Source organism: Ochotona princeps, chromosome 33 (genome assembly GCF_030435755.1).
Source record: "Ochotona princeps isolate mOchPri1 chromosome 33, mOchPri1.hap1, whole genome shotgun sequence".
In the NCBI taxonomy this organism is placed as follows: domain Eukaryota; kingdom Metazoa; phylum Chordata; class Mammalia; order Lagomorpha; family Ochotonidae; genus Ochotona; species Ochotona princeps.
This window is the reverse complement of record NC_080864.1, coordinates 5,765,722-5,791,367: the sequence shown is the minus strand read 5'-3', so window position 1 is coordinate 5,791,367 and position 25,646 is coordinate 5,765,722. Positions and strand designations below refer to the sequence as shown.

Here is a 25,646-nt window from a genome sequence, read left to right as displayed (position 1 = left end):
GCTCAAGTGCACCCACCCAGGGGAGACCCTTATGAAGTTCCAGGCTCCTGGCTGCTCTGCCTGGCCCACCCCTGGCTCGGGGAGGGGGTCGGGGAGGATGGGACATTGGTGGCAGTTGGGGAGTGAACCACTGGATGGAAGATCTCTCTTCCTCTCTTTTCCTTTCAAATTAAAATCAAATATATAGTAGCCTAATGGCTAAAGTCCTCACCTTGCATGCATGCATCGGGATCCCATATGGGTTTGTGTCCCAGCTGCTCCACTTCCCACTCAGCTCCCTGCTTGTGGCCTGGGAAAGCAGTCAAGGACAGCCCAAAGCCTTGGGACCCTTCCCGCACCGGCGTGGGAGACCTGGAAGATGTTCCTGGCTCCTGGCTTCGGATCAGTCCCTTGGGGAGTAAACCAGCAGATGGAAGATCTTCCTCTCTGTCTCTCCTTCGCTCTTTAAATCTGACTTTCCAACAAAAAAAAAAAATAAATCTTATATATATATGACACCTATGACTTTCATATGCAGAAAAGAATGTGAGATTGCTGTAATCTGGCGGGGTGGGGTCCTGAGGACGCAGAAGGGACACAGATACTGTTGAAAATCAACAGGATGTGGGGCCTGGGAGAGGGTGGGGCTGAGGGGACGCTGAGGTTTGCATTCAAAAGATACAGTGACAGATACTGTGTGGTAGAACATGTCATACCAGGGTGGGCGTTTGGCACAGCAGTTAACACCTTTGTCCCTTATTGCCATGCCCAGCCCTGCTTCCTGCCCATGGGCACCCTGGCCTGGGAGGCAGCAGGTGATGGGAGGCCTGAGGCAAGTTCCCAACTCCTGTCTTCAGCCTGGCTCGGCCCTGACTATTGTGGGCACTGAAGCCTGGGTGAGGGGAGAGCGGCAGATCAAAAACTCCATAGAGGCCTGGCACGGTGGCCTAGTGGCTAAAGTCCTCGCCTTGAACACCCAGGGATCCCATATGGGTGCTGGTTCTAATCCCGGCAGCTCCTCTTCCCATCCAGCTCCCTGCCTGTGGCCTGGGAAAGCAGTTGAGGACGGCCCAGAGCACTGGGACCCTGCACCTGCGTGGGAGACCCAGAAGAGGCTCCTGGTTCCCGGCTTTGGATCGGCTCAGCACCAGCCATCGCGGCTCACTTGGGGAGTGAATCATTGGACGGAAGATCTTCCTCTCTGTCTCTCCTCCTCTCTGTATATCTGACTTTGTAACAAAATAAAATAAATCTTAAAAAAAAATAAACAGCAAAAAACTTCATGGAAGACACAATGATGTAGAAATAAATCTATATTTCATACCAAAAAAAAAAAAAAGTTGGAATTCACGCATGGATTGTTCACATTCCTAACTTTTCTGGAACGTTCTGTGAGGCCTGGCTCTGCGAGCTGACAGACCCTCTCTCATCCCCTCTGTTTTTTCACTTGTAAAAAACGGGGGTGTTACCTTGCTTTGTGACCACGAGGTGGGGTAGGGCATCATCCTCACTGTCGGGGATGTGTGTTGCCATGGAGATGAGAGGACCAGGCCTGTGGCATCTGCCAGCAGCACAGGACACGGTTCCTGTCTCATGGATAGGAGGTAGGTGCTGCAGGGAACCCGGCTGGGCCCAGGAGCAAACTCAGGCAGTAGGTGTGATGTGACTGAGGCCAGGGTCTGAGCGTGGGGTGGGCGTTTTCCTCCCTCTCAACTGCCCGGAGACCCAGTTGGGCTGGGGAATCATAGGGTTTTTTTTTTTTTTTTTTTTTGGCCTTTATGGCCAGGGAGGCTCTGTGGCAGCCAGGAAGGCAGCTGGGCATGGGAAGGGGGTTTGCAATCATGTCCACTCCCCCCACCCCCCGTTCAGATCTTCTCCACGTAGTTTCCTGGGAAGAGACCCTCCTGGCCATGCAGTCGGCCTTTCCACCAGCCCGACGGATCTGTGGGACACAGAAGAAGAGGCTACAGAGAGTGCTGGGGCCGTGGCCCACCTCATCCCAGAGGACCCTTGGTGCCCATTCTGTCTGACTCTTTGACCTGGTAGAGGCAGGGGGTTAAAGAAAGTTGTCAAAGGATGGGAGGCAAGGACAGACAGGAGGACTTCTCAAAACTCATGGTGTTGGAGCACAGCAGGTCAAGCCGCCATCTGTGCTAACGCATCCCATACGGGCAGCAGTTCTCTGCCCTGGCTGCTCCGCTTCCGATCCAGCCCTCTTCTTGCTAACCCATCTGGGAAAGCGGCAACAGAGGATGACCCAAGTGCTTGGGCCCCTGCACCCGTGTGGAAAACCTAGAAGCCCCCCGACTTCCACCTGGCTCAGTTCTAGTCTTTGCAGCCATAAGTCAGTGAATGCAAGATCTTTCTCTGTAACTCTTTGAAAAAAAAAAAAAAGCTTAAGGGTCCTGCTGCATGGCTCAGCAGCTTAATTTCCAGTGCACGCCCCGGCTGCTCCACTTCCCACTCAGCTCCCTGCTTGTGGCCTGGGAAAGCAGCGGAGGACGGCCCAAAGCCTTAGGATCCTGCACCCGTGTGGGAGACACGCAAGAGCTCCTGGCTCCTGGCTTCGGATCGGCTCAGCTCCAGCCCTTGCAGCCATTTGGGAAGTGAATTAGCAGATGGAAGATCTTTCCCTCTCCGTCACACTTTCTCTCTGTAAATCTGCCTTTCAAGTGGGAATTAAAAAAAAAAAAATCTTAAAAAACAAAGACCTAAGGTGGCTACACCCAGGACCTGAGCCAGTGACGCTGGGACTCCGACCTTCCTCAACTGGGAGCCACTTAGGCTGCCCCAGGTGTTTTATGGTAGGCATGAGAAGCAGGTTTAGGCGGGTACCCCTAGAGCCAGACGCCCCGTTGAACCTCTGTAGTCACTGGGACAGCAGAGGGGGTCTCCCTGCCCACCCCGTCCCCTCCAGAGGATGGGAAAGGCGTTCGGCAGGCTGACCAGTCCTGGGGGCCCTGGGTCACGTACCTTCCATGAGTATCTCTATAACCTCGTTCACATTGAAGCTTAGCTCATCCACATCTTGCCCAACATACTGGTATAGTGCCCGGCATCTTGGGCTGTGGATCCGTGGTTGGGGCTTGGGTCGGCCCACGCCTGGCACAGGTCTCTGGCCCACGCTACGCTTCCTCTGAATGCTGTGGGCACAGGTGATGCCAAGTGGGCACTCCTGACATCCTCCCTGGGCCCCCTCCCCATCCCCTAGGGCTGCCCTCTCCCCCCCTCCACCTACCCAGCCACGCCCTGGTCAGGCACGTTCAGGAACTCTGTGTTATGCTCAGAGGGTGGCCGGGCGTGGTGTCGTCTGCTGGTCCCCAGAGCTGAGGATGGAGGGCCCTGGGGAGGTCTCTGGGAGCTTCGCCCAGACATGATCTCCAGAGGGGGCAGGGGGCCTCCTCTGGCGGATGGGGGCACCCCGTTGCGGGCCATGCCTGTAACCGGAGCAAGGATGGGAGCATTGAGGAGGTGGGCTGCACTGCCAAGGCCCTGGATTGGGTCAGATGGGCGAAATTCCCTCCACAGCCTGTGGGAGGGTGCTTGTGGGGTGGGTTTTGGAGGGTGACTAAGAGCTCAACAAGATAGACAGACATAGACAAGATAATAGGTTTAGTGAGTTGGCCGAACAAGACGCAGTCCTCAAGATAACGAAGTGGGTTGCGAGGAGGGGAGAGGTCACGGCTAACCAGGGCTTCAAATGCCAAGCTGGCCCCTAGTTATGCCTCTGTGGGAGACGCAGGGGAGGGTGGTGAGGGGTGCTGGTTAGAGCCTGTGGCCTGGAGGTCTTGGGCCACGTGGCCCACAAGAGGCTTAAGGCAGGGTGTTCTGCTCACCTCTGGGGGGTCCGGGGGCTGCCCGGGTGGGGGCCGGACCTGACCTTCGGGCTTTTCCTTGGGCCAGTCCCTTCCGCGTAGGCTCTGAAAGTGACAGAGGATGCTGGACCAGGGCCACCTGTGCTGTCAGCCCTGACTCCGCCTCCCCCCCCCCCCAGACTCCCTGGGTCTCGGTTGTTATGGGTACACCCGACTCTGTCCAGTTTCTGGTCCCATCACTCCTAGCCAGCATCACTTGTCCCATCCTCCATGCCCTGTGTCCCCCCCATCCCGGAGACTCACTGGAGCTCTTGGGCAGCCCGTCACCCACGCTGACCGAGAGGGACCGGCCACCAGCCTTGAGCACCGCCACGTCGCTGGAGCCGCGGGAGAAGGTAACGTTGCGGGTGCCGCCCCCGCCCCAGCCCTCCTTCTTGACTCGGAACTGTAGTCTGTGGGAAGAGGAAGCAGCAGCATGTCCCCTCCGCACGCAGCCAGGAGGGGTGAGCTGTGTGGGGACAAGCCCGAGGGTGGTGCTGATGGGGGGAGCTGGGCTTGGGGGGGCTTACGTGTCGCTGAAGGTGAGGGGCAGAGGCGTCCCCGCCGCCTCCTGGTAGCGCTTGCACAGCAGGCTGACGAACTCGGTCTTGAAGACGCTCTCCAGGAAGCTGTCGGTGGAGTCCTCTTGCAGGATGAAGAAATCGTCCTGTCGGGTGCTGGCCAGGTGGAGGGAGGCAAGTGAGAGGTGTGGGTGATGGACAGGGGAGAGCCACAGGGGAGGGACGGGGAGGGACGGGGAAGGACAGGGGAACCTGCAAAGGAGTGGTGGGTGACATAGGTGGGGCAAAAAAAAAAGGGTTGGCAGGGAAGAAAGAGCAGCTGAAGTCTTGGAGGAGGCTAAGGTAAAGAGATCCAGGGCAGGGTCAAGTGACCATGACAGACAGAGCCAAGTCCAGCAACAGGATAAAGATGGGGCGACAGGTGTGAGGGCCGTCCCGGACCACCACAAGGGGGCCAGGTGCCGGCGACGGTGGGGGCAGCCAGGAGCCCGACCTCACCTGAGGGAGACTCCCCGAAGTGCCTGGATGTCCAGTTTCCGCTTGAGGACCTCCCGGACCTGGCCCTTCTCTGGTCCCTTCTTCACTTTCTCCCTCCCAATCACGTATATGTTCTTGGGCGTCAGGATGAGGTCCCGCTTGATAGGCTGTGGACATCAAGGACCAGGGGGCTGATGGCTCAGAGGCTCAACCCCAGGGCTGCAACGCGGTGCCCACAAGAGCGGATAAAGGCATTTGAGTCAGGAGTGGGGGAGCTGGGCATGTGGCTGAGAGGCTGAGAAGCCAGTGTCCATCGCTGGAGGGCTTGGGTTCGATCCCTGGCTCCGGCTCCTAATTCTAACCTACTATTAGAGCAGACCCTTAGAGGAAGAGGGGAGGATTTGGGGAACGCAAGCTGGGAGCTCTCTCTTTGTCTTTTTCTCTGCCCCTTGAATTAATTCAAATAAAAATAGAAGAAAGTTAAGGGAGGGCATATTGTCAGCCGAGTGGGCCCGGTGGAGAAGTTGTCAGGGCCATGTGAGGGTCTTCTTCCATGGAGAGGTACATGGATGGCATCACTGTTGGACCTGCCATCTCTCCAGGTTGGGGAAGGGCAGGTGTCCAGGGGTTTGGTTGTACCAGTGTGAGTAGGCTAGGAGCATGGATAAGCTGTGGACAGCTATGTCTGGGCCAGGTGAAGGTGTGCCAGGCTGCAGCCAGGCTCTGGCACAAAGCCCCACCTGCTGTCACCTCACCTTGAAGCGACGATCGTACTTGGTGACCGAGTCGGCAAAGTCCACTCGCTCCCTCTTGCCCAGGAACTGACGCAGTTCGGGCCGCTCCTCCAGCCCCAAGTAATCCCCGACGAAGTTGCGGTTGATGCTGTTACGCCGCCTCTCCTTCTTGTTAAGGAGGATGTTGGAGGCTGTGGAGACACAGGGTTGGTGGCTCGACTCCTGCAGGTGCACTGGTCTGGGCCCCCCCGCCCCCGCGCCGCCCAGGGAAGCCAACTCACCCTCTTCTCGCATCTCCTCGTACTTGCGCACTGCCACGTGGCGCCGCCAGGCCTTCTGGATGACGCGGGCGAAGCCGTCGAACTTTCGCTCTCGGATTTCCTCCAACAGGAAAAGCTGCAGGAGAAGCAGGGCTGCTGGGGGTCCCCAGGGGCCGCCATCTGTTCACACACACTCACACGCATGTTCCAAAAAAAGATGTTTTTCTGGGGCCGGTGTTTTGGGGTGGCAAGTTGAGCAGCCACCTGTAATGGCAATATTTCTCTTTCTTTCTTTTTTTTTTTTTTAAGATTTATTTATTTTTACTGTTAAGGCAGATTTACACGGAGAGGAGAGACAGAGAGGAAGATCTTCTGTCCACTGAGTCACTCCCCAAGTAGCCACAACAGCCGGAGCTGAGCTGATCTGAAGCCAGGAGCCAGGAGCCTCTTCCGCGTCTCCCACGTGGGTGCAGGGTCCCAAAGCTTTGGGCTGTCCTCCACTGCTTTCCCTGGCCATAAGCAGGGAGCTGGATGGGAAGTGGGGCAGCTGGGATACAAACCTGTGTCCATATGGGATCCTGGCGTGTGCAAGGTGAGGACTTTAACCACTAGGCTACTGTGCTGGGCTCAATAGCATTTCTTTTGAGTACCCCTCTGATCCAGCTCCCTGCTAATGCACCCGGAAAAGCAGAAGAAGATGGCCCAAGTGGGGTCCCTGCTACCCACGTGTGAGGCCCGGATGGATTCTGCCTGGGCCAGCCTTGGCTGATGAAGCCATTTGGTGGGGACAAGGACACCTCCAGATAGGGGGCACATTGATGGGTCTGCCTTCCTGGCTTTGGAACCCAGCTCCGACTTCTCACACCTGCTAAAGAGGCAATCACATACCCACAGTGGAACAGGCAGTAGAAGCACGAAGTGGCATAGGTATTGGTGCAGTGGTAAACTTGCCATTTGCCACGCCTGCTCCACTTCCCGTCCAGCCACCTGCTAATGTGCCTCCCTCGCGTCTCGGTCTCAGCCCCGGCTGTCGCGGGCCTTTGGACAGTATGAACGGTGGCTGGAAGCTCATTCTCTGTGTCTCTCATCACTCACCGACTCTGGGTTCTTGATGAACACCTTTGTGCTCCCCATCTGGTACTGGTCAGGCTCCATGGTGACTGCCCGGAGCAGGTGCTGGACGCCCTGACGCTCATCCCCACGCCACCGTGGCCACGTCTCAGGGGTCAGGATGGCATACCTGGAGGTGGGGGGGAGGCCGGGATGTGGTTGGAGCAGATTTGGGAGAGGGCCCAGCCTGTCATTCGGATGGGCGGAGGGAGTGCTCACCTCTGTAAGAACTTGGGGAACTGTCGGCGGTAGGCAAAGCCTGCCCTGCGTACCCGAATGTTCTCCTTCAGGCCCAGGTACTCTACCTGGTGCTTGACCCTGTTGGGGAGGGGTGGGCCTGAGTCCCCTGGGGAGGGTGGGGAGGGGGCTGGGAAGGACAGTCCTGTAGCCTGTGTGTTCTGGGGAGGAGCGCAGAGTCTATATACACAAGGAGTTTCCAAGGATGACCTTGGGAATGAGTCCTCTATGTGGGGCAGGCTGAGGTCTGGGGGAACCAGACCAGCCCCCGAGTCAGGTTGCGGTCACTCTGGGGCTCCCCAGGCAGTTTTCAATGTAAGCCTAATCTCAGGGTCCATTCGGGCTGCATCCAGCACCTTAAGGGTTGGGGGCTCGATACGCAGGGCAGGAGACCTGGCCAGGGGTGGGGTCACCTGCTCTCCTCCCAGTCCCGGGGCTTCTTGGTCTCATTGGGCTTGATGCACCGGATATAATGTGGTGTGCACCTCTTCAGCGTGGCTACCAGGTCGTTGGCCTGTTTCTACAGACAGGATGGGGGGAGACGAGACACAGGTGAGGCCCCCAGGCAGTCTTTCCACCCCATCCCTTGAGACAGACACTCTTGGGGAGCTGTGTGTTATGGGCAAGGGCTGTTGCGTGATGTGCCGCAGGGAGCCCATGTCCATGGTCCGTGTATACCCCTCACGCCGGCACTGGCCCCACCTGCCACGCTCACGGCCGCTGGGCGTGGTCAGCGTTCAAGTAGCATATTGACTCAATCACAGAGCGCTTAGCATAACAATTCAGACCTCCCTTTCCAGGACAGGAACCTCAGAAATTGGGGCTCATGTGTGCACACATGTGTGTGTATGTGAGATAGGGATGCGCCTCGTATACTTGCTTAGAGCAGGGGGAGGACCAGAAAGGAGAGTGCCTCCCCAGCTGGCACATGGGAGATAGCATGTTTCTCATGGAGGTGAGACTCAGCGGTGCCTGGGAGGGCATCTGTGTGCTCACAGAGCAGGTGCACATGGCCTGATGCGCGGTGATGGGTGAGGTGACACACACACACAGGGTGGTCCACGGCACACCGTGAGATGGGGGGAGGGGTCACTGTACGTGGCAGGACAAAAGAACAGGCCTGGTGTGCCTCCGCTTCTGGGAGGTCCCAGGGCTCATCAAACCCACAGAGGCAGGAAGTGGGTCAGGCGTGTGTGTGTGTGTTTCTAGAACTTCAGCTTGAATAGGATGTCTTGGAGGTGGACAGTGGTGAGGGTTGCATGGCTCCCAGGCACGTTGCTTTGTGTGGGGTTGTACTGCTTTCTTACACAAAGTGTCAAATGAGCCAGTTGAGCGGGATGTCCGGGAAGTGGATTGAAGATCCCCTCACCCCAAAAACCAAATAAGGGGCTATCACAGCCAGACGCAGAAGTCCCTGGCAATAACAGAGGGACCCAGGCGCCCCCAGGGCCCGCCTGACCCAAGCTCACTTTGATTTTAGAACCTGCCGTGCTGGGACGGCCCTTCTTGTCCACATCCAACTTCTCGGGAAACAGCATTCGGAGGAAGGCCCTAGATGGAAAAAGATGGAGGGGTGGTGGCAGGTGAGGTGGGTTCTGGGGTGCCCTTCCCCCCGGAAATGGAGTTCTTTGAGGGTGAATTTCACTATGGCGACTGAATCCAGGAGGGCTGGTTCGGTCCCTTTCTTGGAGCTCCTCCATCTGCCTACACTTGCAAAAAAAGATTCAGTTTATGTATTTATTTTTCATGTGAAAAGTGGATTTTTACAGAGAAGGAGAGACGCAAAGAGAAAGATCTTCCATCTGCTACTTCGCTCCTCAAATGACCACAATGGCCGGAGCTGAGTTGATCTGTAATTAGAAGCCGGGAGTCTGTCCTGGTATGTCCTGTGGGTGCAGGGTCCCCAGGCCTCAGGCCGTCCTCTGTTTACTTCCCCAGGCTGCAAGCAGAGAGCTGGATGGGAAGTGGAGTAGTTGGTGCCCTTACTGTATGCCAGCACTTGTAGGTGGGCAATTAACCTGCTGAGCCACAATGCTAATCCTACTACCAAGTCTAAATGTATTTTTCTCTTTCTCTGTGATGATATATAAAGCAAAATAGAGTCAAGTTAAACTAAATAATCAAGTACAGCTAAAAATCTGTCTCTGGCCCTGCGCCGTGGCCTAGTGGCTAAAGTCCTCGCCTTGAACGCACCCTGGGATCCCATATGGGCACCGGTTCTAATCCCGGCTGCTCCACTTCCCATCCAGCTCCCTGCTTGTGGCCTGGGAAAGCAGTCGAGGACGGCCCAAAGCCTTGGGACCCTGCACCCGTGTGGGAGACCCGGAGGAGGTTCCTGGTTCCTGGATTGACTCGACTCTGGCTGCTGGCTCACTCCCCAAAGACCTGTAGTAGTGCCTGGCTGGGGTTGAAGCCAGTAGCTGGGAACTTGTTTTGGGTTTCCCATGTAGGTGGCAGGGGCCCAGGCACCTGGGTTTTCATCTGCTGCCCTGTCCCAGACCTGTTAACAGGGAGCTAGATCCAAAACAGAGCAGCCAGGACTCGAAGTGGCAATATGTTACCCAGCATCTCAGGCAGAAGCTTAACAAGGATGGACCCCTGGGGCAGGTGCCATAACCTAGTGGCAAAATCCTCGCCTTGCACATGTCGGGATATGCCAGCTGCTCCACTTCCCATCCAGCTCCCTGCTTGTGGCCTGGGAAAGCAGTCGAGGACGGCCCAAAGCCTTGGGCCCCTGCACCTGCAGGGGAGACCCGGAAGAAGCTCTTTGCTCCTGGATCGGCTCAGCTCTGGCTGTTGAGACTACCTGGGGAGTGAACCAGCAGACGGAAGATCTCTCTGTCTCTGTTTCTCCTTCATTCTGTAATTCTATCTTTCTAGAAAAATTAATAATAATAATAAACGAAAGAAAAAAGGTAGGTCCATTTCAGAGCAGTTCTGTGTGTGCACAGCTGCGTGTCTAGCCCAAGAAAAAACAAGGGCACTTCAGAAAGTTCTCAGAGAGAGGAGATGGAATGATTCCATTAGCAACGGGCAATCGACCTAGGGCGAGAGACACACCTGACTTTGATACCCGCCTCCAGCTCTGACTGCACTGCACCCTGGGAGGCTCTGGTGGGGGCTCAAATCCTTGGCTGCCCCTCGACTAAAAAAAAAAAAATTTTTTTTTTCTGTGTGTGTATACAAAATTTTGAAATCATGCACTCGGGCGGGGGGGGGTCTCCAAAAAAATTCATAAAAAACGCAGGTTATGAAACAACAAAAAAATTCCTTAGGTTTCAAAATGTTTTGTTCCTCCCCCGCCAAATCCATTCATCTTTTCCTCCCATTAGCATGGAAGGACCGGTTCCTCGGGACTTCCGGTGGGAACCATGAGTTTACTTTCCAGACCAGAACCAGCCAATGGGGAAGCCCTTGTGTGTGTGTGTGTGTGTGTTGGGGGGAACCTGGGGGAGCTGGAGGGGAAGGGTCTTCCGTCCTCCCCCCGCCCCCAGGCCACTCACTGCTCACTGGTCTGCATCAGCTCAATGAGGTCACTGAATAGGACGTCTCTATTCCTCTCACAGAAGCCGCTGACATCATAGGAGACCTGGAGGGAGGCCCGGGAGGAGCTTATAGCCTCTGTGTGTGTGTGTGTGTGTGGGTGTGTGTGTGTGTGTGTGCAAGGTCAGGGGTTCCAGGGAGGCCCTGGGGCAGGGGTCGGAGAGTCAGGGGCATCCAGAATTCTGATTGGAGGACTCTGCAGTTCACAGCACTGAATAGAAGAGTAACAGGTGCTCCCGGGTTTGATGTTGGACTTGAGGTTGGAGGGAGAGAGTTGCTAAAGTCCTGGCTGGGGGCGGGTGGGAGGGTGAGAGGTGCCCGCTCATCTCAGGGGTTGGTGGGCAGCGGTGCTGGTGTGTGTGGCTCCTGGGAGTACTAGATCGGAGGCCAACCGAATGGTGTTGCCTTGGATCAGAGTTGAGAAGGGGTCCCAGAGCACTTTAAAGGGTTGAGGGAAGGGGGTGTTACAGCAGGGGCCTGGGCATCTTGGCAATTTGCCCTTCAAGTCAGAATCAGAACGTGTGTGTGCTGGGGAAGGGGTTGGATGTTGGTTCTGAGAGCCATACTTCATATTGGGGCTTCTTGGTGGTGGGTGCTGGTGAGGGGTGTCTCCAGCAACGGAGGAGGGCTGGTGACCTGCTGCCCAACCTGGGGTCAAGGGGAGCTGCCCTGTGGCTTGGGGAAGTTGGGCCCACAAGCAGGTGCTACTGGGTTCCTGCATCCCGGGTGTGTGGGTGGGTGGGGTGGCGGTCCAGGCAGGTGCAGGGGGCAGAAGGCTCCTCCTGGGAGTTAGCGGGAAGGCTCTGTGGTCCAGAGTGAGAGCTGGTGGAATTCTGCAGTCCTGGGAGTGTCGGTCAGAAGGAACACCCTAGTGGCTGGCACGCCGACAGCCAGGGGGTGCCACTCACTTTGCCGGCGTAGTGGTGGATGACGAAACCAGCGCTCCAGCTGTTGAAATGCTCGTGGCTGCCCACGGCCGCCTGCAGCTTCTGCAGCAGCGTCTGGTCGGCACCGCCACCCGTGGCGTGCATGGTGGCACACACGTCATCCAACACGCTCATGATGCCGGGGGGATTCTGCCGGGAGCCGGGAGAGGTGGGTGAGACAGGCTCAGCTGGGTCCTGTCCTCACCCCATCCTGCTCTCCCAGTATGGAGGTGGACCAAAGGAGCTGACCAGGGCTGGGCGTGGGGCTTGCAGGTGCAAAAGGAGGTAGGGTCTTAGGTGTGGTCGGGGGGTGTGGCCTGGGTGTGTTGGGGCGGGGCTCAAATGTGTTGGGGGCGGAGCCCCGGTGTGTGTGTGTGTGTGTGTGTGTGGTGGGGTCCTGGGGAAGCTCTTTGACAATCCATTCCCCGTTCCCTTCTTGGGACTGGAATCACTTGATGGGACACCTGTCGTCTGTCCATTCAATTCCACTGGCCCTGAGCTAGTTAGCATATCTCAGGCAAGACTTGTGGCGTGCATAGGTGACCGGTGAGCGGGTGGGCAGAAGGCATGGATGCGCTGAACCGTGGGGCTCTTTCGGTGGCACCCCATCTGCTGCTGGACGGAGGGACGTCAAGCAGAGAAGGCTTCCCTCACCCCCAGAGGGCACCACAGCCCCCTGCTGAGGTCGGCCAGCCTTACCAGTTTGTTTTCGATGAGGTCACAGACGACTTTGTTGTTGAAGTACTGGATGGGGGTCCAGCGGATGCCTTCCTGGACGTACTCCTCCTGGGGGGTGGACGGGGTGTTGGGGGGCCGGTGGAGGAGGTGTGGCTGCTCTTCTCCTCACTCAGCCCTGTGGCCGCCAACAGTGGCCTTGGCTCCCGTTGCGGAGTGTGATGCTCCATCCGGGTCTCCCGCGTGGGTGCCAGGGACTCAGATAATCCAGCCGTTCCCTGCTGCCCCCCCCCCCCAGCTTGCACAGCAGTAGGGAGCCAGATGTGCACACCCCGCGTGGCATCTTAGCGGCTACCTCAACACCTGTCCCAGAAATGCCTTGAAATGAATCAGTAGGGGACTGGTGCTGTGATGTAGCGCGTTAAGCCACGGCCTGCAGGGCCAGCATCCCCTATGGGCACCAGTTCAAGTCCTGCCTGTTTTAATCTGTCCCCTTGCCGATGTGCCTGGGAAAGCAGCAGAAGATGCTTGTGCGTTTGGGTCCCTGCTGCCTGCCTAGGAGACCCAGATGGAGCTGCGCACACCTGGCTTTAGCCAGGGTTGGTCCTGCCTAGTTGAGGAGTGATCCAGCAGATGAAACATCTCTGTCTCTCCTTCTCTCTGTCACTCTGCCTTTTTTTTTTTTTTTTTAAGATTTATTTATTTTGATTGCAAAGTCAGACATACAGAGAGGAGGAGAGACAGAGAGGAAGATCTTCCGTCCGATGATTCACTCCCCAAGTGACCGCAACGGCCAATGCTTCGCCGATCTGAAACCAGGAGCCAGGAGCCTCTTGCGGGTCTCCCACGCAGGTACAAGCTCCCAAGGCTTGGGGCCATCCTCCATTGCTTTCCCAGGCCATTAGCAAGGAACTAGATCAGAAGTGGAGCAGCCGGGACACGAACTGGCATCCATAAGGGATGCCGCTGCTTGCAGGTAGAGGATCAGCCAGCTGAGCCATCGTGCTGGCCCCTTCAATAACATAAATATTTTGAAAGTCTTATGATGGAGTGTGGGCACATAAGCAGAGGTGGGGGGGTGGTGGGATCGGGGGCAGGGGTCAGGGTGCCCCCCAGAGGGCTCAGGGCCCTTGGTGGTCTTCCTCTCCGTAGTCCTGCCCACCTGCTCCGCCTTCAGGGTGAGCTCAATGAAGATCTGCTGTAACTTCTCGTTGACAAAGTTAATGCAGAACTGCTCGAAGCCGTTCTTCTGCGGGGAGGATCAGAGAGCCTCGCTTCAGCGGGCTCACACTTTAGAGGCCTCAGCAAGGTCACAGGGAGGACAGGATGTGGGCCTGGGGCGCAGACGGGAGGGGCAGGAGTCGCATACCTGAAATATCTCGAAGCCGTAGATGTCCAGCACTCCGATGCTATACTCTTCCTGGGGTTTCTGCATGGCCCGGTTGATGGCCTGTGACAAGGGTGCAGACCCGGTCAGTGGGCATCCGATCAGGCCCGCCCCGGCCTGCTACTCTCTCCACATGTCTTTTTAAATATATTCTACTCACAGGGCCCGGCGGCATGGCCTAGCGGCTAAAGTCCTCGCCTTGGAAGCCCCGGGATCCCATATGGGCGCCGGTTCTAATCCCGGCAGCTCCACTTCCCATCCAGCTCCCTGCTTGTGGCCTGAGAAAGCAGTGGAGGATGGCCCAAAGCCTTGGGACCCTGCACCCACGTGGGAGACCTGGAAGCGCCCCTGGCTCTGAATCTGCTCAATGCTGTCAGTTGCGACCATTTGGGGAGTAAGCCAGCAGATGGGAGACCTTTCTGTCTCTCCTTTGTCTGTAAATCTGTCTTTTGCAATCAAAATAAATAAATCTTAAAAAAAAAAATGATGGACATGAAAAGCTGAGGGCAGTATCTTGTCCACACCATGGATGACTTCCAGGTCAGGCCCACCACTGCTGTGACGTGAATATTGTTTGGTGTCAGCCCCGCCACCTACTGTGAGATCGCTTCTCAGCCTTTTGGCTAAGATCAAGTGTGCAGATTGGCACCACCCAGTATCAGGCGGCGGTGGGAGCAGGTGCAGCTGTGAGACCTGACGGGGCCCTGCCCGCAGGCCTGCATTAATCCTACCACGGAACTGGAGGAAGGGCAGGTTTGAATGGGCCTAGCCTCTCATCTGTGCCAATGGGAAGCCCTTTCCAGATCTGGGTCCTTGGCCCAGGGGTTCCATCCCCTCCCGCCCCGTCCCTGCTCCCTAGCACCGGACTCGCCTCCACCAGGAAGTCGAAGAGGCGGGCGTAGAGTCCCTTGGCCAGCGCGTCGCGGGTGTAGGCCGCCTGCTCCACGTTGAGCGTCACATCGATGGACTCGCTGCGCCCGCCCCAGCGGCTGTCCATCTTACGGCTGGTCAGCTTCTCCTGCAGGCGGCCGCTGTCGATGCCCAGCAAATAGGCGGGAAAGGCCAGGACTGCCAGCCCCGGTTGTATGTGTGAGTGTGTGTGTGTGTGTGTTTAAAGAGGGTATGCCCACGGACACACACCCACCGTTCTGGGGGCTCCCCGGGGTTCCCCACCAAGTGCTCCCCGTACTCACGGTCCGCGCTCTCCACCCGGGCGTAATTCCCATCTTCGCAGAAGCTGATGTTGCCCAGGTGCAAAATTCCTGCCACCAGCTGGAGGACCAGCTCCTGGACACTGGGCGGGATCCCGATAACTTCCATGGCGCTCTGGGGCACAGTGGGATGTGGGGGGGCGGATAGAGCCTGCGTCACTCATCCGGGCCAGCCTCAGCCCCATCCACCCAACCCCGTATCCCTGAAAATGTCGCCCCTTCCTGTGCACTGTGCTGTGTGCCCCTCTCTGGTCTCTTGAGAGGGTTCCCTGGCTCCAAGAACTGGTGGAGAACTTCAAGGGGCGCGCGCGCGTGCGCGCGATGCTCACCAAGGTCTCACTGAAGTCGCTCCGGTCATCCGTACCGTCCACCTTGTAGGTGTCCGATTGGTTGAGGTAGTAGTAATAGTCGGGCGTCATGAGCCCCAGGTTCTGCCGCTGCTCCTGGGAGGCTCCTTCTAGCAGCTGTGGGGGCGCACAACAGCGGTCACGGCCCCCCGGAGCATCCTTCCCCGCCTCCCCGGCAGAGCCCTTGGCGTGGGCTGTCCCGCAACCTGGTAGTAGATGTGGAAGTTTCTCTCGTTTTCGTTTTGCATCACCACGCGGGATTTCTCCAGCAGGAAGTTGGAGATCCTGCCGCCATCCGGTTCCCCGCCGCGACTAAACTGAATCTCAAAATACTTGCCCTGTGGCCGAGAGAGAGACACACACACACGTATATACATGCAAGGCGCCGGTTGGGCTTGAGTATGGTTTCACTGCGATCGCCAAAGGCGCCTTGGGCCTCAAGTGGAGGCTTTAACAGGTGGGTGTGGTGGCACCCGCTGTGGGGCGTCTTCCTCCTTGTGTCAGAGCCTTGGCCCTCCCCCTGGGCTTCCCACTTAGCTCCCTGTTAAGGCGCACACACCCTGGCAGGCAGCAAGCAGGAAGTGACTGATGTCCCTGGTAACAAACAATCCGTAAAATACCAGTGTATCGTGAAGGTGGATTGCAAAATGCAAAGCGTGGCGGTCAGAGGCTTGGCACGCTTGCAGCTCGTGGGAGCACTCGGACTCAGATCCTGGGTCTGACCCCTGACTTCAGCTTCCTGCTAACGCGCACGCTGGGAGGTAGTAGGCAAACTCGGGCACTTGGGTCCTTGTCACCCCTGTGGGGACTTCACAGTGAGTTTTCAACGCCTGGCGTCAGCCTGGCCCAGCCCTGGGCACTTGGGCACTGAACCAATGGACAGGAGATCTCTCTCTTTCTCTCTCTGTGTCTCTCTCTTCCTCCCTCTTGATCTTCCTCTCTCCCACGTCATCCCCTTTTCCCTTTTTTGCTTTTCAAATAAAAAAAAAAAGAAAGAAAATAAATAAAACCGCACTAGTAATGTGTAGGGAAATCTTATTGGTTTATGGAGTTTATCAATATTAAAGGTTTATTTATTTTTATTGGAAAGGTAGGTTTACAGAGGGAAGAAGCGAGGAGAGAGAGAGAGAGGTCTTCCATCCACTGGTTCACTCTCCAGTTGCCTGCAACGGCTGCAGTTGAGATGATTCAAAGCCAAGAGCCCGGAGCTTCCTCCAGGTCTCCCACATGCGTGCAGGGTCCCAAGCACTGGACCGTCCTCTGCTGCTTTCCCAGGCCACAAGCAGGGAGTTGGATGGGAAGTGGAGCTGCCGGGATTAGAACCAGCGCGGGCACCGGTTCTGATCCCAACTGCTCCACTTCCCATCCAGCTCCCTGCTTGTGGCCTGGGAAAGCAGTCGAGAATGTCCCAAAGCCTTGGGACCCTGCACCCGCGTGGGAGACCTGGAGGAAGTTTCTGGCTCCTGGCTGCGGATCGGTGCAGCACCGGCCGTTGCAGTCACTTGGGGAGTGAATCATCGGACGGAAGATCTTCCTGTCTGTCTCTCCTCCTCTCTGTATGTCTGACTTTGCAATCAAAATAAATAAATCTTAAAAAAAAAAAAAGTAGGTACTTTCTGCCGGATTTCCGCAGAGCTGTTGGCCTCTGAGTGTGTGTGTGTGTGCGTGTGTGTGTTGGAGGGTGGGCAGGTTACAGACTCACAAAGCGGCTGGAATTGTTGTTGCGCACAGTCTTGGCGTTGCCAAAGGCCTCCAGCAGGGGGTTCGACTGCAGGATGATGTCCTTGACATGCTGTGGGGCGGGGAGGGACAGGCAGGGAGGGACACGGTCAGCCCTGGGCAGGGGACCGTGGGGATGGGGCAGCATGGCCCACCCTTCCCTTCTTCCTGCCTCACCTGCACCTTGTCACCACCACCGGACACCTTGGAAATGTAGCCCATGATGTACTTGGCCGCCACCGTCTTCCCGGCTCCGCTTTCTCCACTGGAGGCGGGAGTAGGGAGAAGCACCCGTGAGTGGACTCTGGTTTCCATCGGTCCTTTCTTTCTCCCCGAAGTACCGACTCTCTGCCAAGCACTACTGACTTCATGAACCAGAAATGCAACAGGGAAACTAGCTCCAAGACCCAACAGAGTGCTGACAGCGTGGAGCCAACAGACAGATGAGAAAAGGAAACATCGTGAGATGGAGGAGGAAGCCAAGCCAGGGGCCGAGGGGTGGAGTGCGACGGTGGGGCTGGATTCAGGTTGGGGACTCCCAGAGCAAGCTGCACACTGCCCTCCTGGGGGACCCGGGCAGCAGGGTACGGAGCCCCTGTCCATGCACCTGATGATAACACACTGGTTCTCACAGTCAATGAGCATGTTCCTGTACATGTTGTCCGTCAGGGCGTAGATGTGCGGGGGGTTCTCGTACTGGGCCTGGCAGGGACAGGTGGGGGTCAGGGCTCTTTGGCCTGCACCTGCCACCCTCCCCATCCCCCTTGTCCAACCTCCCACCGGGCCCTGGGCCTCACCGCGCCCTGGTACAGGTCGATCTCACGGTCAGTGAAATAGGGCATCTGTTTAAAGGGGTTCACCGAGATGAGGACGGCGCCGATGTAGGTCTGGAGGGTGGTTAAGGGTCCTGTGGCAGTCCCGGTCCTCGCCGGCCACGCCCATCTCTGCCCTGGCCCCGCCCATCCCCACCTGACCCCGCCCACAGCCCTCTGCCCGCCCATCTCCATCCTGGCCCCTCCCACCTCCACCCTGATCCCGCCCATCTTTTCGCTGGCTCCATCCCTCAGCTTTCCCTCTGCCTACCCATGCTCCGCCCACCTGGCAGCCCCGCCCACTCTCCGGCCTCGCCCCGCCCCCGCCCCGCTCCCAGCCCCGGATACGAAGATGTAGTCGTCCAGGAAGCGCTTGCGCAGGTTGCCCACGATGGCGTCCTCGGTGATCTGGGGCAGCAGCACCATGTCGTCCACGCCGCTCTGCTTCACGTTGTGGCTCTGCCAGTGGAAGCGCTCCTTGCTGCCCTGGGGGCGGGAGGACACTGAGCACCACCTCTACCTGGACGCAGCCCTGGCCCCCGGCTTCTGTCAGGACCACCTCTCGGGGCTCCCCTAGGGCTGGGGTCCCTGGCTCCCCTAGGGCTGGGGTCCCTGGCTCCCCCCGGGAAGGCCTGGACGGAGCCCCTGGCCCCCCGGCTTCTGTCAGGACCACTTCTCGGGGCTCCCCTAGGGCTGGGGTCCCTGGCTCCCCCCGGGAAGGCCTGGACGGAGCCCCTGGCCCCCCGGCTTCTGTCAGGACCACCTCTCGGGGCTCCCCTAGGGCTGGGGTCCCTGGCTCCCCCTGGGAAGGCCTGGACGGAGCTTCTGGCCCCCTGGCTTCTGTCTGGCCCACCCCTGGCTTTCGGGGCACTTGGGGGAGTGAACCAAAGGTTGTGTCTCTCTGCCTTTCAGAAGAAGAGTGGGTGCTGAGGGGTCCCCAGGGAGGGCCCAGCTGGACTTCAGGGTCACAAGCGGGTAGGTGAGGTGGTGTCGACACGGGATGGCTGGCCGAGGAAGTGGGCTGAGAAGGGGCAGAGGGAGGGCCAAGTAGAGTCGGAGAACCTGCTTCCCACTTCCGTGTTGATGGCGAGAAGGGTTGAATGCTGGGTGGGAGTGGGGGGTCCTTGTGGTGGGGGTGGAGAGCAGAGGGTGGGGTGTCTGTCCTCTCCCCAGCAGGTCCCTGGGGTGGGGAGTGTTTGCAGGGAGCAGGTGAGTGGGTGGGGACACAGGGAGTGGATTTTCTGTGTGAGGCGCTCATGGGATGGTCCACCATGGGCCATCCCTTCACTCACCCTTAGCCCCAAGAAAGGCCTTGGCAATAGTACCCTGTCCCCTAACCACACTCCACCGTCCCGGCATTCTTTCTGCGGGAGTGAGGGTGGGTGCTCCCCTAAAGCCGCATGGTGGGGGCCTCTGCATGGTGACCTTGCAGGGGGAGGGAGCCTTCAGGTTGGTGTGGGCCGGCAGAGGCCAGGCGGCCCAAGGCCACTTCCCTTTGCTGGACTCAGGGCCTCGGGGCCACTGTGTGCGCCTGGTCTGGCTCTGCCAGCTCTCAGGCCACGGTTCCTCTTCCGGACATTTCCCCCTTCCCAATGACCTTCTTCCTCTGGCGGACTTGGCCTTCCTGCCTGGCTCTGTCCTGCTTGGACCCCTGGCTCTGGAAGGGAGAGAGGGTCCCCCCTCATCACCCCACCCTGTCTGCCCTCAGGGGCAGCCAGCATACAGGAGGGCAGTGGATTGGGTGTACTGCACCCAGCTGGGCACTTGGCCGCCAGTCTGGGCCATGTCACTTCTACACAGCTCAGTCTACGGAATGGGTTTTGTGATGAAGAACAGATTAGTAACCCCAAGGTGTCTTAGGAGAGGCTGCCTGGGTCCCCCAGGGTGGTTTGGTATCTGTCAGGGACCTGGTTGATTGATACACACTTGATGGATGGATAAGCAAGTGAATGAATGAAGGGGCTGTGTGTGTGTGTGTGTGTGTGTGTGTGTGGTGGGGGGGGTTGAGATGGCCCCTGCCCTGTCTGAGTGAGGTGCGTGACCCCCGTCGTCTGCACAGGGGTCAAGTTGAAACTGTTAGTTCCAAAGTCCCTTCCTCTGGGGGGTGGGGCAGCGCGTGGCTGTGGTCACAGCGGACCACAAGGCCAGTGTGACTCAACTCGCCGGGGTTGTTGTGAAAGACAGCCGGGGGACCTTGAGCAGGGGCAGGTGGCTGGGGTGGGAAGAGGGCCAGAGCTGCTTCTCTGGTTCCTCAGAGGCCGGGCCAGAGCGAGGGGACAGATGAGGGGTCAGGATGGGGAGGAGGCGGTGGTCATCTTGGTGACCATAGAGGGAATTGGGGGCCAGGCTGGCCAGCTCAGCGGACTCCCCGCCACCCCAAAAGGGAAACAATGGGGTGGCTCATTGGACACAGCACGCCCACGGTGTGGGGGGCGTGGGTGTGGGCATCTGTTAGGGCTCCCTGTGGGATGCAGGTGTGTGTGGGTGGGTGGGTGCTGGGGACTCTGTCCTCGAGACAGAGGGTTGGGGTACACAGATGGAAACAGGGATTGGGGGAGGGGTCTCGCGTCAAGTAGGGGGAGGAAGAGGGGAGAGAAGAAGAGGGTGGGAGATGAGGGGGAGAGAGAAGAGGAAGAGGAGGGAGGAAGAGGAGGAGGGGGAGAAGGGGGGTATGACAAGGTGATGTTGTTCCTGGGCGTGGCTCCACTTTGCACAGCACAACCTCCTGCCTCAGTTTCCCCATTCTGTAACACACCCAGCCAGGAACGCCAGGGGCTATGCTGGCTGCAGCAGCCCTGGTTCAGTGAGGCCCAGGCTGTCCTGCAGCAGCAGTGCTGGCCTTCCAGAGCTGTCCGGTTCCCTACACACCCAGGGCCAGGGGCTGGGGTGGGGAGGAAGGGCTGTGAGCTGCCATAGGCCCTGGCTGGTAGCAGCCCCAGCGATGAAATAGCCACTTCCTTCCTTGTCGCTGGGGTCCCGCAGGCTGTGGTTACAAGGGGGATAGATGAAGCTGCTGTCCCCGGTGTTGGGGGGCAGGGGACCTGTGCACCTGCTGCCTTCCGGGGTGCACAGTGATGGAGCTGGACTCAAGACCAGAGCTGGGACTCCACCCTCTGATAGGCTATGTTGCTGGTACAAGCAGGGGTGTGGTGTGACTGCTGCATGGGACAGCCACCGCAGAAATACATACACCCCTACCCCAGGGACTCCGCCATTTCTGTCCATCCCCACACCGCACGGTCGTGTTTGAAGTCTGTTCCCAATAGCAGCTGGTGGTGGGTCTCCGTCCTCCCCTCCGCACCTGGTCCCAAGGTCAGATGCAAACTGCTAAGAAACCCGCCTCCCCCAGTGCCAGCCCCGTCGGCCCATGTTAAAGAGAAACGAAAACCAGCCCGTCACCGGCATCAGCACCACCCACACACCTATCCACAGCGCGTCACGGCCAACCGCCCTCACCAGTGACAGTGACAGCCATATGTGGTCGGCTACTATCCAACAGGCCCACAAGGGCTCATCTTTGTGGCACAGTGGGTTAAGCAGTCATCTGCACCACCAACATGGGTTCCTGTCCTGGCTGTTCTCCTTCTGATCTAGCTCCCTGCGAATACTCCTGGGAGAACAGCAGAGACGGGCTTGAGTCAAGTGGGAGACCATGGGTGAAACTCCTAGTTCCTGGCCCTGCTTTGGGCCAGTGTTACTGCTTGCAGCCATTGGAGGAGGTGTGGAGACCGGCAGATGAAAATCTCTCTCTCTCTCTCTCTCTCTCTCTCCCTGTGCAACTCTCCCTTTCGGATTCTGAAATGCATCTTTGAAAAACATATCCACGAAGCAATGGCCACAGCCATTACCCTGCCCAAAGAACGCCACCAAGTTGTCACCAGTTACTGATGGCTGTCACCCGAGGCCCAACCACGAAAACTCAAGGCCAGCTGGCGATGGACACCATGGCATCTCTGATGCCCAACTACTACGGAACAGCCTTAATTACCAGCTTTTACAAAAGACCATCATTACCACGCCACCATGGCCCCAACACCACCCGCAAAGATCATGATTATTAACAACCTATAACAACCACCACCACCACCCAACCATCCAATTACCAGGACCACTGCTTCCCCAACCTGGACCACCACCATCGTCCCCACTCCCACCCACTCCCCCACAAGGACCCTCATCATCCTCATCATCACAGCTTGTAACAGCCAAGGTCAGCGAGCAACACCAGCAGTTCAACAAGAGCCACTTCGCCCATCACTGCTGGTGACAACCGGTAGCACTTGAGCTTCCCCCAACCCCGGGGGAGGGGTTCCCCAGAAATGCTGGCCACCCCTACTGAAGGGATCTCACAAGTGAGCTCCGTTGCACTGGCTGCCCAGTCCCTCTTCTCCCGGGAAGCCTCCAGCTCCACCCAGCATCAGCCAGCTCCGGCCAGCTCTGCGGTGCTGGCTTCCCAAGTGGGCGCCACTCACTTTTGATTTGGCAATCCCCGGTGACTTTGTCACTCTTCCAGACCCCCTGTCTGCCAAGTTGACTGTTGACTCAACACTTCACACAGCTCCGTTAAGCGAAGGATTTTGCTTTTTCTCTCGAGTAGTGAACCACTTCCTGGGTTCCTGTGGTCATGGTCTCCCCCCGCCCCCCCACCTCGGGAGACCTCCCCCCTCAAACTCTTAGCTCTGGCTCAGCAGAGCTGCCCATTTCCTAGCTAGGAGCTCCCAGGTTGAAGTTTGATTGTGTGTGGACTGCCCGGAGGAGGGGGGTGGTCCTTGAACCAGGGGTTTGCAGTTCATCTTTGACTTTCTGGAAGGAGACACTGATCTTTCTTCCTCTTGGCCCATGCCCTGTGCGGCTGCCAAGCACCCTTGTCTGTGTGCCAGCTGGACACATTTATGCTCCTGTCCGTGCACAGAGCCGTGGCAGGGTGACTTGTGTGTGTCCACGATGCTGCTGCTGCTGGGGCAGGGCTGGCCGTTTGCATGTCTGTGATGCCATCCCTGGGGCCATACGAAATGCCAAGCCTGCTATGGGTGCACTTGGACTTGGAGGCCTGCTGCCTGCTGCCTTGGCAGGGCCCGGCTGAACGAATCTGCTTGTGTGGACTTGGCACGAACTTTGGGGCTCGATGCTCTGTGCCCCCTGGAGACTGCCACAATTGTCACGGTCTCCGTAGCCTGTGAGCCCTCACAGTGACTCCTCCGGCTGTCCTCCTCACCCAGTGGCCACCAGTGGTCATACTGGACACCATCTCTCCTCATCGCCGTCCCCCTCCGTGATGGTTGCATTTGAGCCACCCAGACATGCGGCCACTCCATGCCCCCTACCCCTCTCCAGCTTGCTCTCCAGCGTGTGGACTAGAGTTGCCACCCCACCCGAGAGGACCCAACATCCAAGCCCCCCCCCCCGCCCCAGGGAGCTGGATCCTGCGTCTAGACAAGCTTCCCTGAACAGGAGGCCAGGAGAGGGGAAGTAGCTCGCCTATGTCCATCCGTGGAGATGTGGGCGTGAGCTGGGCTGGAAGCTGGGTTGTTAAATTCCAGTTTGAATTCCCTGCACATCTTATGTGACTACCTCCCTTGGGACCATCTTCTGTCTCCATCTTGGGCTACTTGCGGCTGCCCGTCACCCCCTTGGCACTCCCCCCTCCACTGTCAGGCAGGTGCTTGGCTGTCCGGGAGGAGGGAGGAGCCCCAAACACACTGAGGGACCTTCAGAAAGACCACCCCCTTCTCTTCATCCCATCCTCCCACAATCTGACCCTGCTTCTCAGGGTCGCTCTGCCCGGCTGGGTGCCCCCAAACCTGGCCCTCCCTGGGCCCACCCATGAAGGACTTACCATGATGCTGGGGAAGCTAGGGGAGCTGTGCTCCCCAGGGGAGAGGGGGCACGCGAATGGGCCGTGTGGCAGCTGGAGGTTCAGAGGGACCCTGGAGGTGGCTGGAGCATGGTCTCAGCTCCTGTTCCTGCGTTCCACTCCCAGCTCTAGTTCCTCTTACGGCCTCCGTTCCCCCCGACCTCTCACTTCCTCTGGGCGGGAGGGGCGGTGGCCCTGGGGGCGGGGAGAACCCTGGGCTTGCGAGCTTGGCAGTGGCGGGCAGGGCCCAGAGGTGCAGACAAGCACCCATGGGGTCCCTCACCCGGCTCCTCCGGGATGGGGAGCTGTCTCCGAGAGCCTGCAGACCGACTGCCCCGTTGACATGGTCGTCCCAGGACGCCTCTGGCCTGCTCAGGTCTCCTCTCCCAACATATAATAATTAGCACTGTTACACCTTTCTGAATGCTGTGGGGGTCCCAGGGGGAGCCCCCTCTTCAGGAGCCACTTCTGCAGGTCCCAGCTCCACAGTGGCTCTGGACAACCATGGGAATGTATGTGTGTGTGAAAGACTGTGTGTCTGAATGTGCCCAGTGCCGCAGCCTAGTGGCTAAAGTCCTTGCCTTGTAACCACCAAGATCCCATACGGGCGCTGGTTCTAATCCCGGCAGCTCCACTTCCCATCCAGCTCCCTGCCTGTGGCCTGGGAAAGCAGTCAAGGACGGCCTAAAGCCTTGGGACCCCTGCACCTGTGTGGGAGACCCGGAGGAGGTTCCTGGCTCCTGATCAGCTTGGTTTCAGCTGTTGCCGCCACTTGGGGAATAAACTAGAGGATGAAAGATCTTTCTGTAAATCTGCCTTTCAATAAAATAAATAAATATCAAATAAACCCACAATGTGCGTGTGAGTGCAAATATCAGTGAATGTGTTTATATGCCCACCAGGGCCACAGGGCAAGGCCCCAGGGCCAGGTGCTGCACCTGACCCAGGCTCTGGGCGCATCTGGGTCAACACTCCTACCTGCCAGGTGGCTCCCTGGGCACCCCCATCTCCTTGATTCGTTTTAAAAAAGACTTATTTATATACAGAGAGGAGGAAAGACAAAGAGGAAGATCTTCTGTCACTCTCCAAGTGGCTGAAACGGGCAGAGCTGAGCCAATCTGAAGCCAGGAGCCAGGAGCCTCTTCCGGGTCTCCCATGCAGGTACAGGGTCCCAGGGCTTTGGAGCCATCCTTGACTGCTTTCCCAGGCCACAGGCAGGGAGCTGGATGGGAAGTGGAGCAGCCGGGATTAGAACCGGTGCTTATACGGGATCCCGGTGTGTTCAAGGCGAGGACTTTAGCCACCGAGCCAGGTCCTGATGGTGATTTTATTATTTTGTTTTGTTTTGTTTTCTCGGTGTCAAACAAGGGACTCCAGCCCTTGGGACATGGGACCTCCTCCTCCTCCTTGTTATCTTGTTTTGATTTTTTTCTCACATTGATTGTTCCAGGCCACAGGAGAGCCAAGGGGCCGTCCCGTCTCTGGGGCAGCGCAGGACCCTGCCATCCTTGGTCAGCCAGCACCAAGGACACCTCAGTGGCTCCCTGGGTCGAGGGGTGGTGGGTGGGGCACCTCCTATGCAGTCAGCGGGGAAAACCTCAGGCCCGAGGGCGTCACCTTGGGGCACGGTGCAGAACGGTACACTTGTCTTCCTGCTACCCGGCGCCCAACTCCTATGGGACACCGGGGGTCCCACAGAGAGATACAAGCACCTGGCGTGTACACCAGACAGGACTTTATTGATGGACTCAGGACAGAGCCCGTTAGCACCATGGTAGGGGTGGCCTGGATGGTGGGGTGACCCCTTCCCCCGCTTTCCTGCGTGGGTGTGCAGGGGCAGGCGGACAGGGGCTGGGGTCAGCTCAACGCCCCAGGTCACAGTGCAGACACAGGGCAGTGCAGACCCCGCCCCAGTAGCCACCCCTCACCCTCCACACCCCCCCACTTCACAGTCAGCGTTTCTGATCACGGGGTGGCGGTGTAGGGGGCGCACTGGCTTC

General features: G+C 58.2%; 1 protein-coding gene across 1 annotated transcript; it reads right to left on the bottom strand.

Annotated features, from left to right (window-relative positions):
* Nucleotides 1–1,812: 1,812 nt before the first annotated feature.
* Nucleotides 1,813–23,765, bottom strand: MYO1F (myosin IF). Its single transcript, XM_012929937.2, has 28 exons — nucleotides 23,629–23,765; nucleotides 18,141–18,278; nucleotides 17,778–17,867; nucleotides 17,588–17,682; nucleotides 17,158–17,245; nucleotides 16,964–17,053; nucleotides 15,468–15,599; nucleotides 15,244–15,378; nucleotides 14,897–15,029; nucleotides 14,575–14,771; nucleotides 13,686–13,766; nucleotides 13,479–13,565; nucleotides 12,341–12,427; nucleotides 11,624–11,791; nucleotides 10,676–10,761; nucleotides 8,642–8,723; nucleotides 7,586–7,692; nucleotides 7,155–7,253; nucleotides 6,921–7,065; nucleotides 5,847–5,961; nucleotides 5,587–5,756; nucleotides 4,853–4,998; nucleotides 4,364–4,510; nucleotides 4,098–4,246; nucleotides 3,816–3,899; nucleotides 3,218–3,416; nucleotides 2,953–3,122; nucleotides 1,813–1,921 (listed from the first exon to the last, which is right to left on the bottom strand). Exons 1-28 carry the CDS (start codon nucleotides 23,629–23,631, stop codon nucleotides 1,845–1,847), a joined length of 3,300 nt encoding a protein of 1,099 aa, XP_012785391.2. The 5' UTR covers nucleotides 23,632–23,765; the 3' UTR covers nucleotides 1,813–1,844.
* Between the last annotated feature and the right edge of the window lie 1,881 nt (nucleotides 23,766–25,646).

Bases quoted from the DNA above. Each gene is read 5' to 3' on its own strand.
- MYO1F (XM_012929937.2), bottom strand. The intron at 5,757-5,846 runs GTGAGTTGGCTT...GTGTCTCCACAG, and splicing joins CGAGGAGATGCGAGAAGAGG to CCTCCAACATCCTCCTTAAC. The intron at 3,900-4,097 runs GTGAGTCTCCGG...TGTCACTTTCAG, and splicing joins CGGGCTGCCCAAGAGCTCCA to AGCCTACGCGGAAGGGACTG.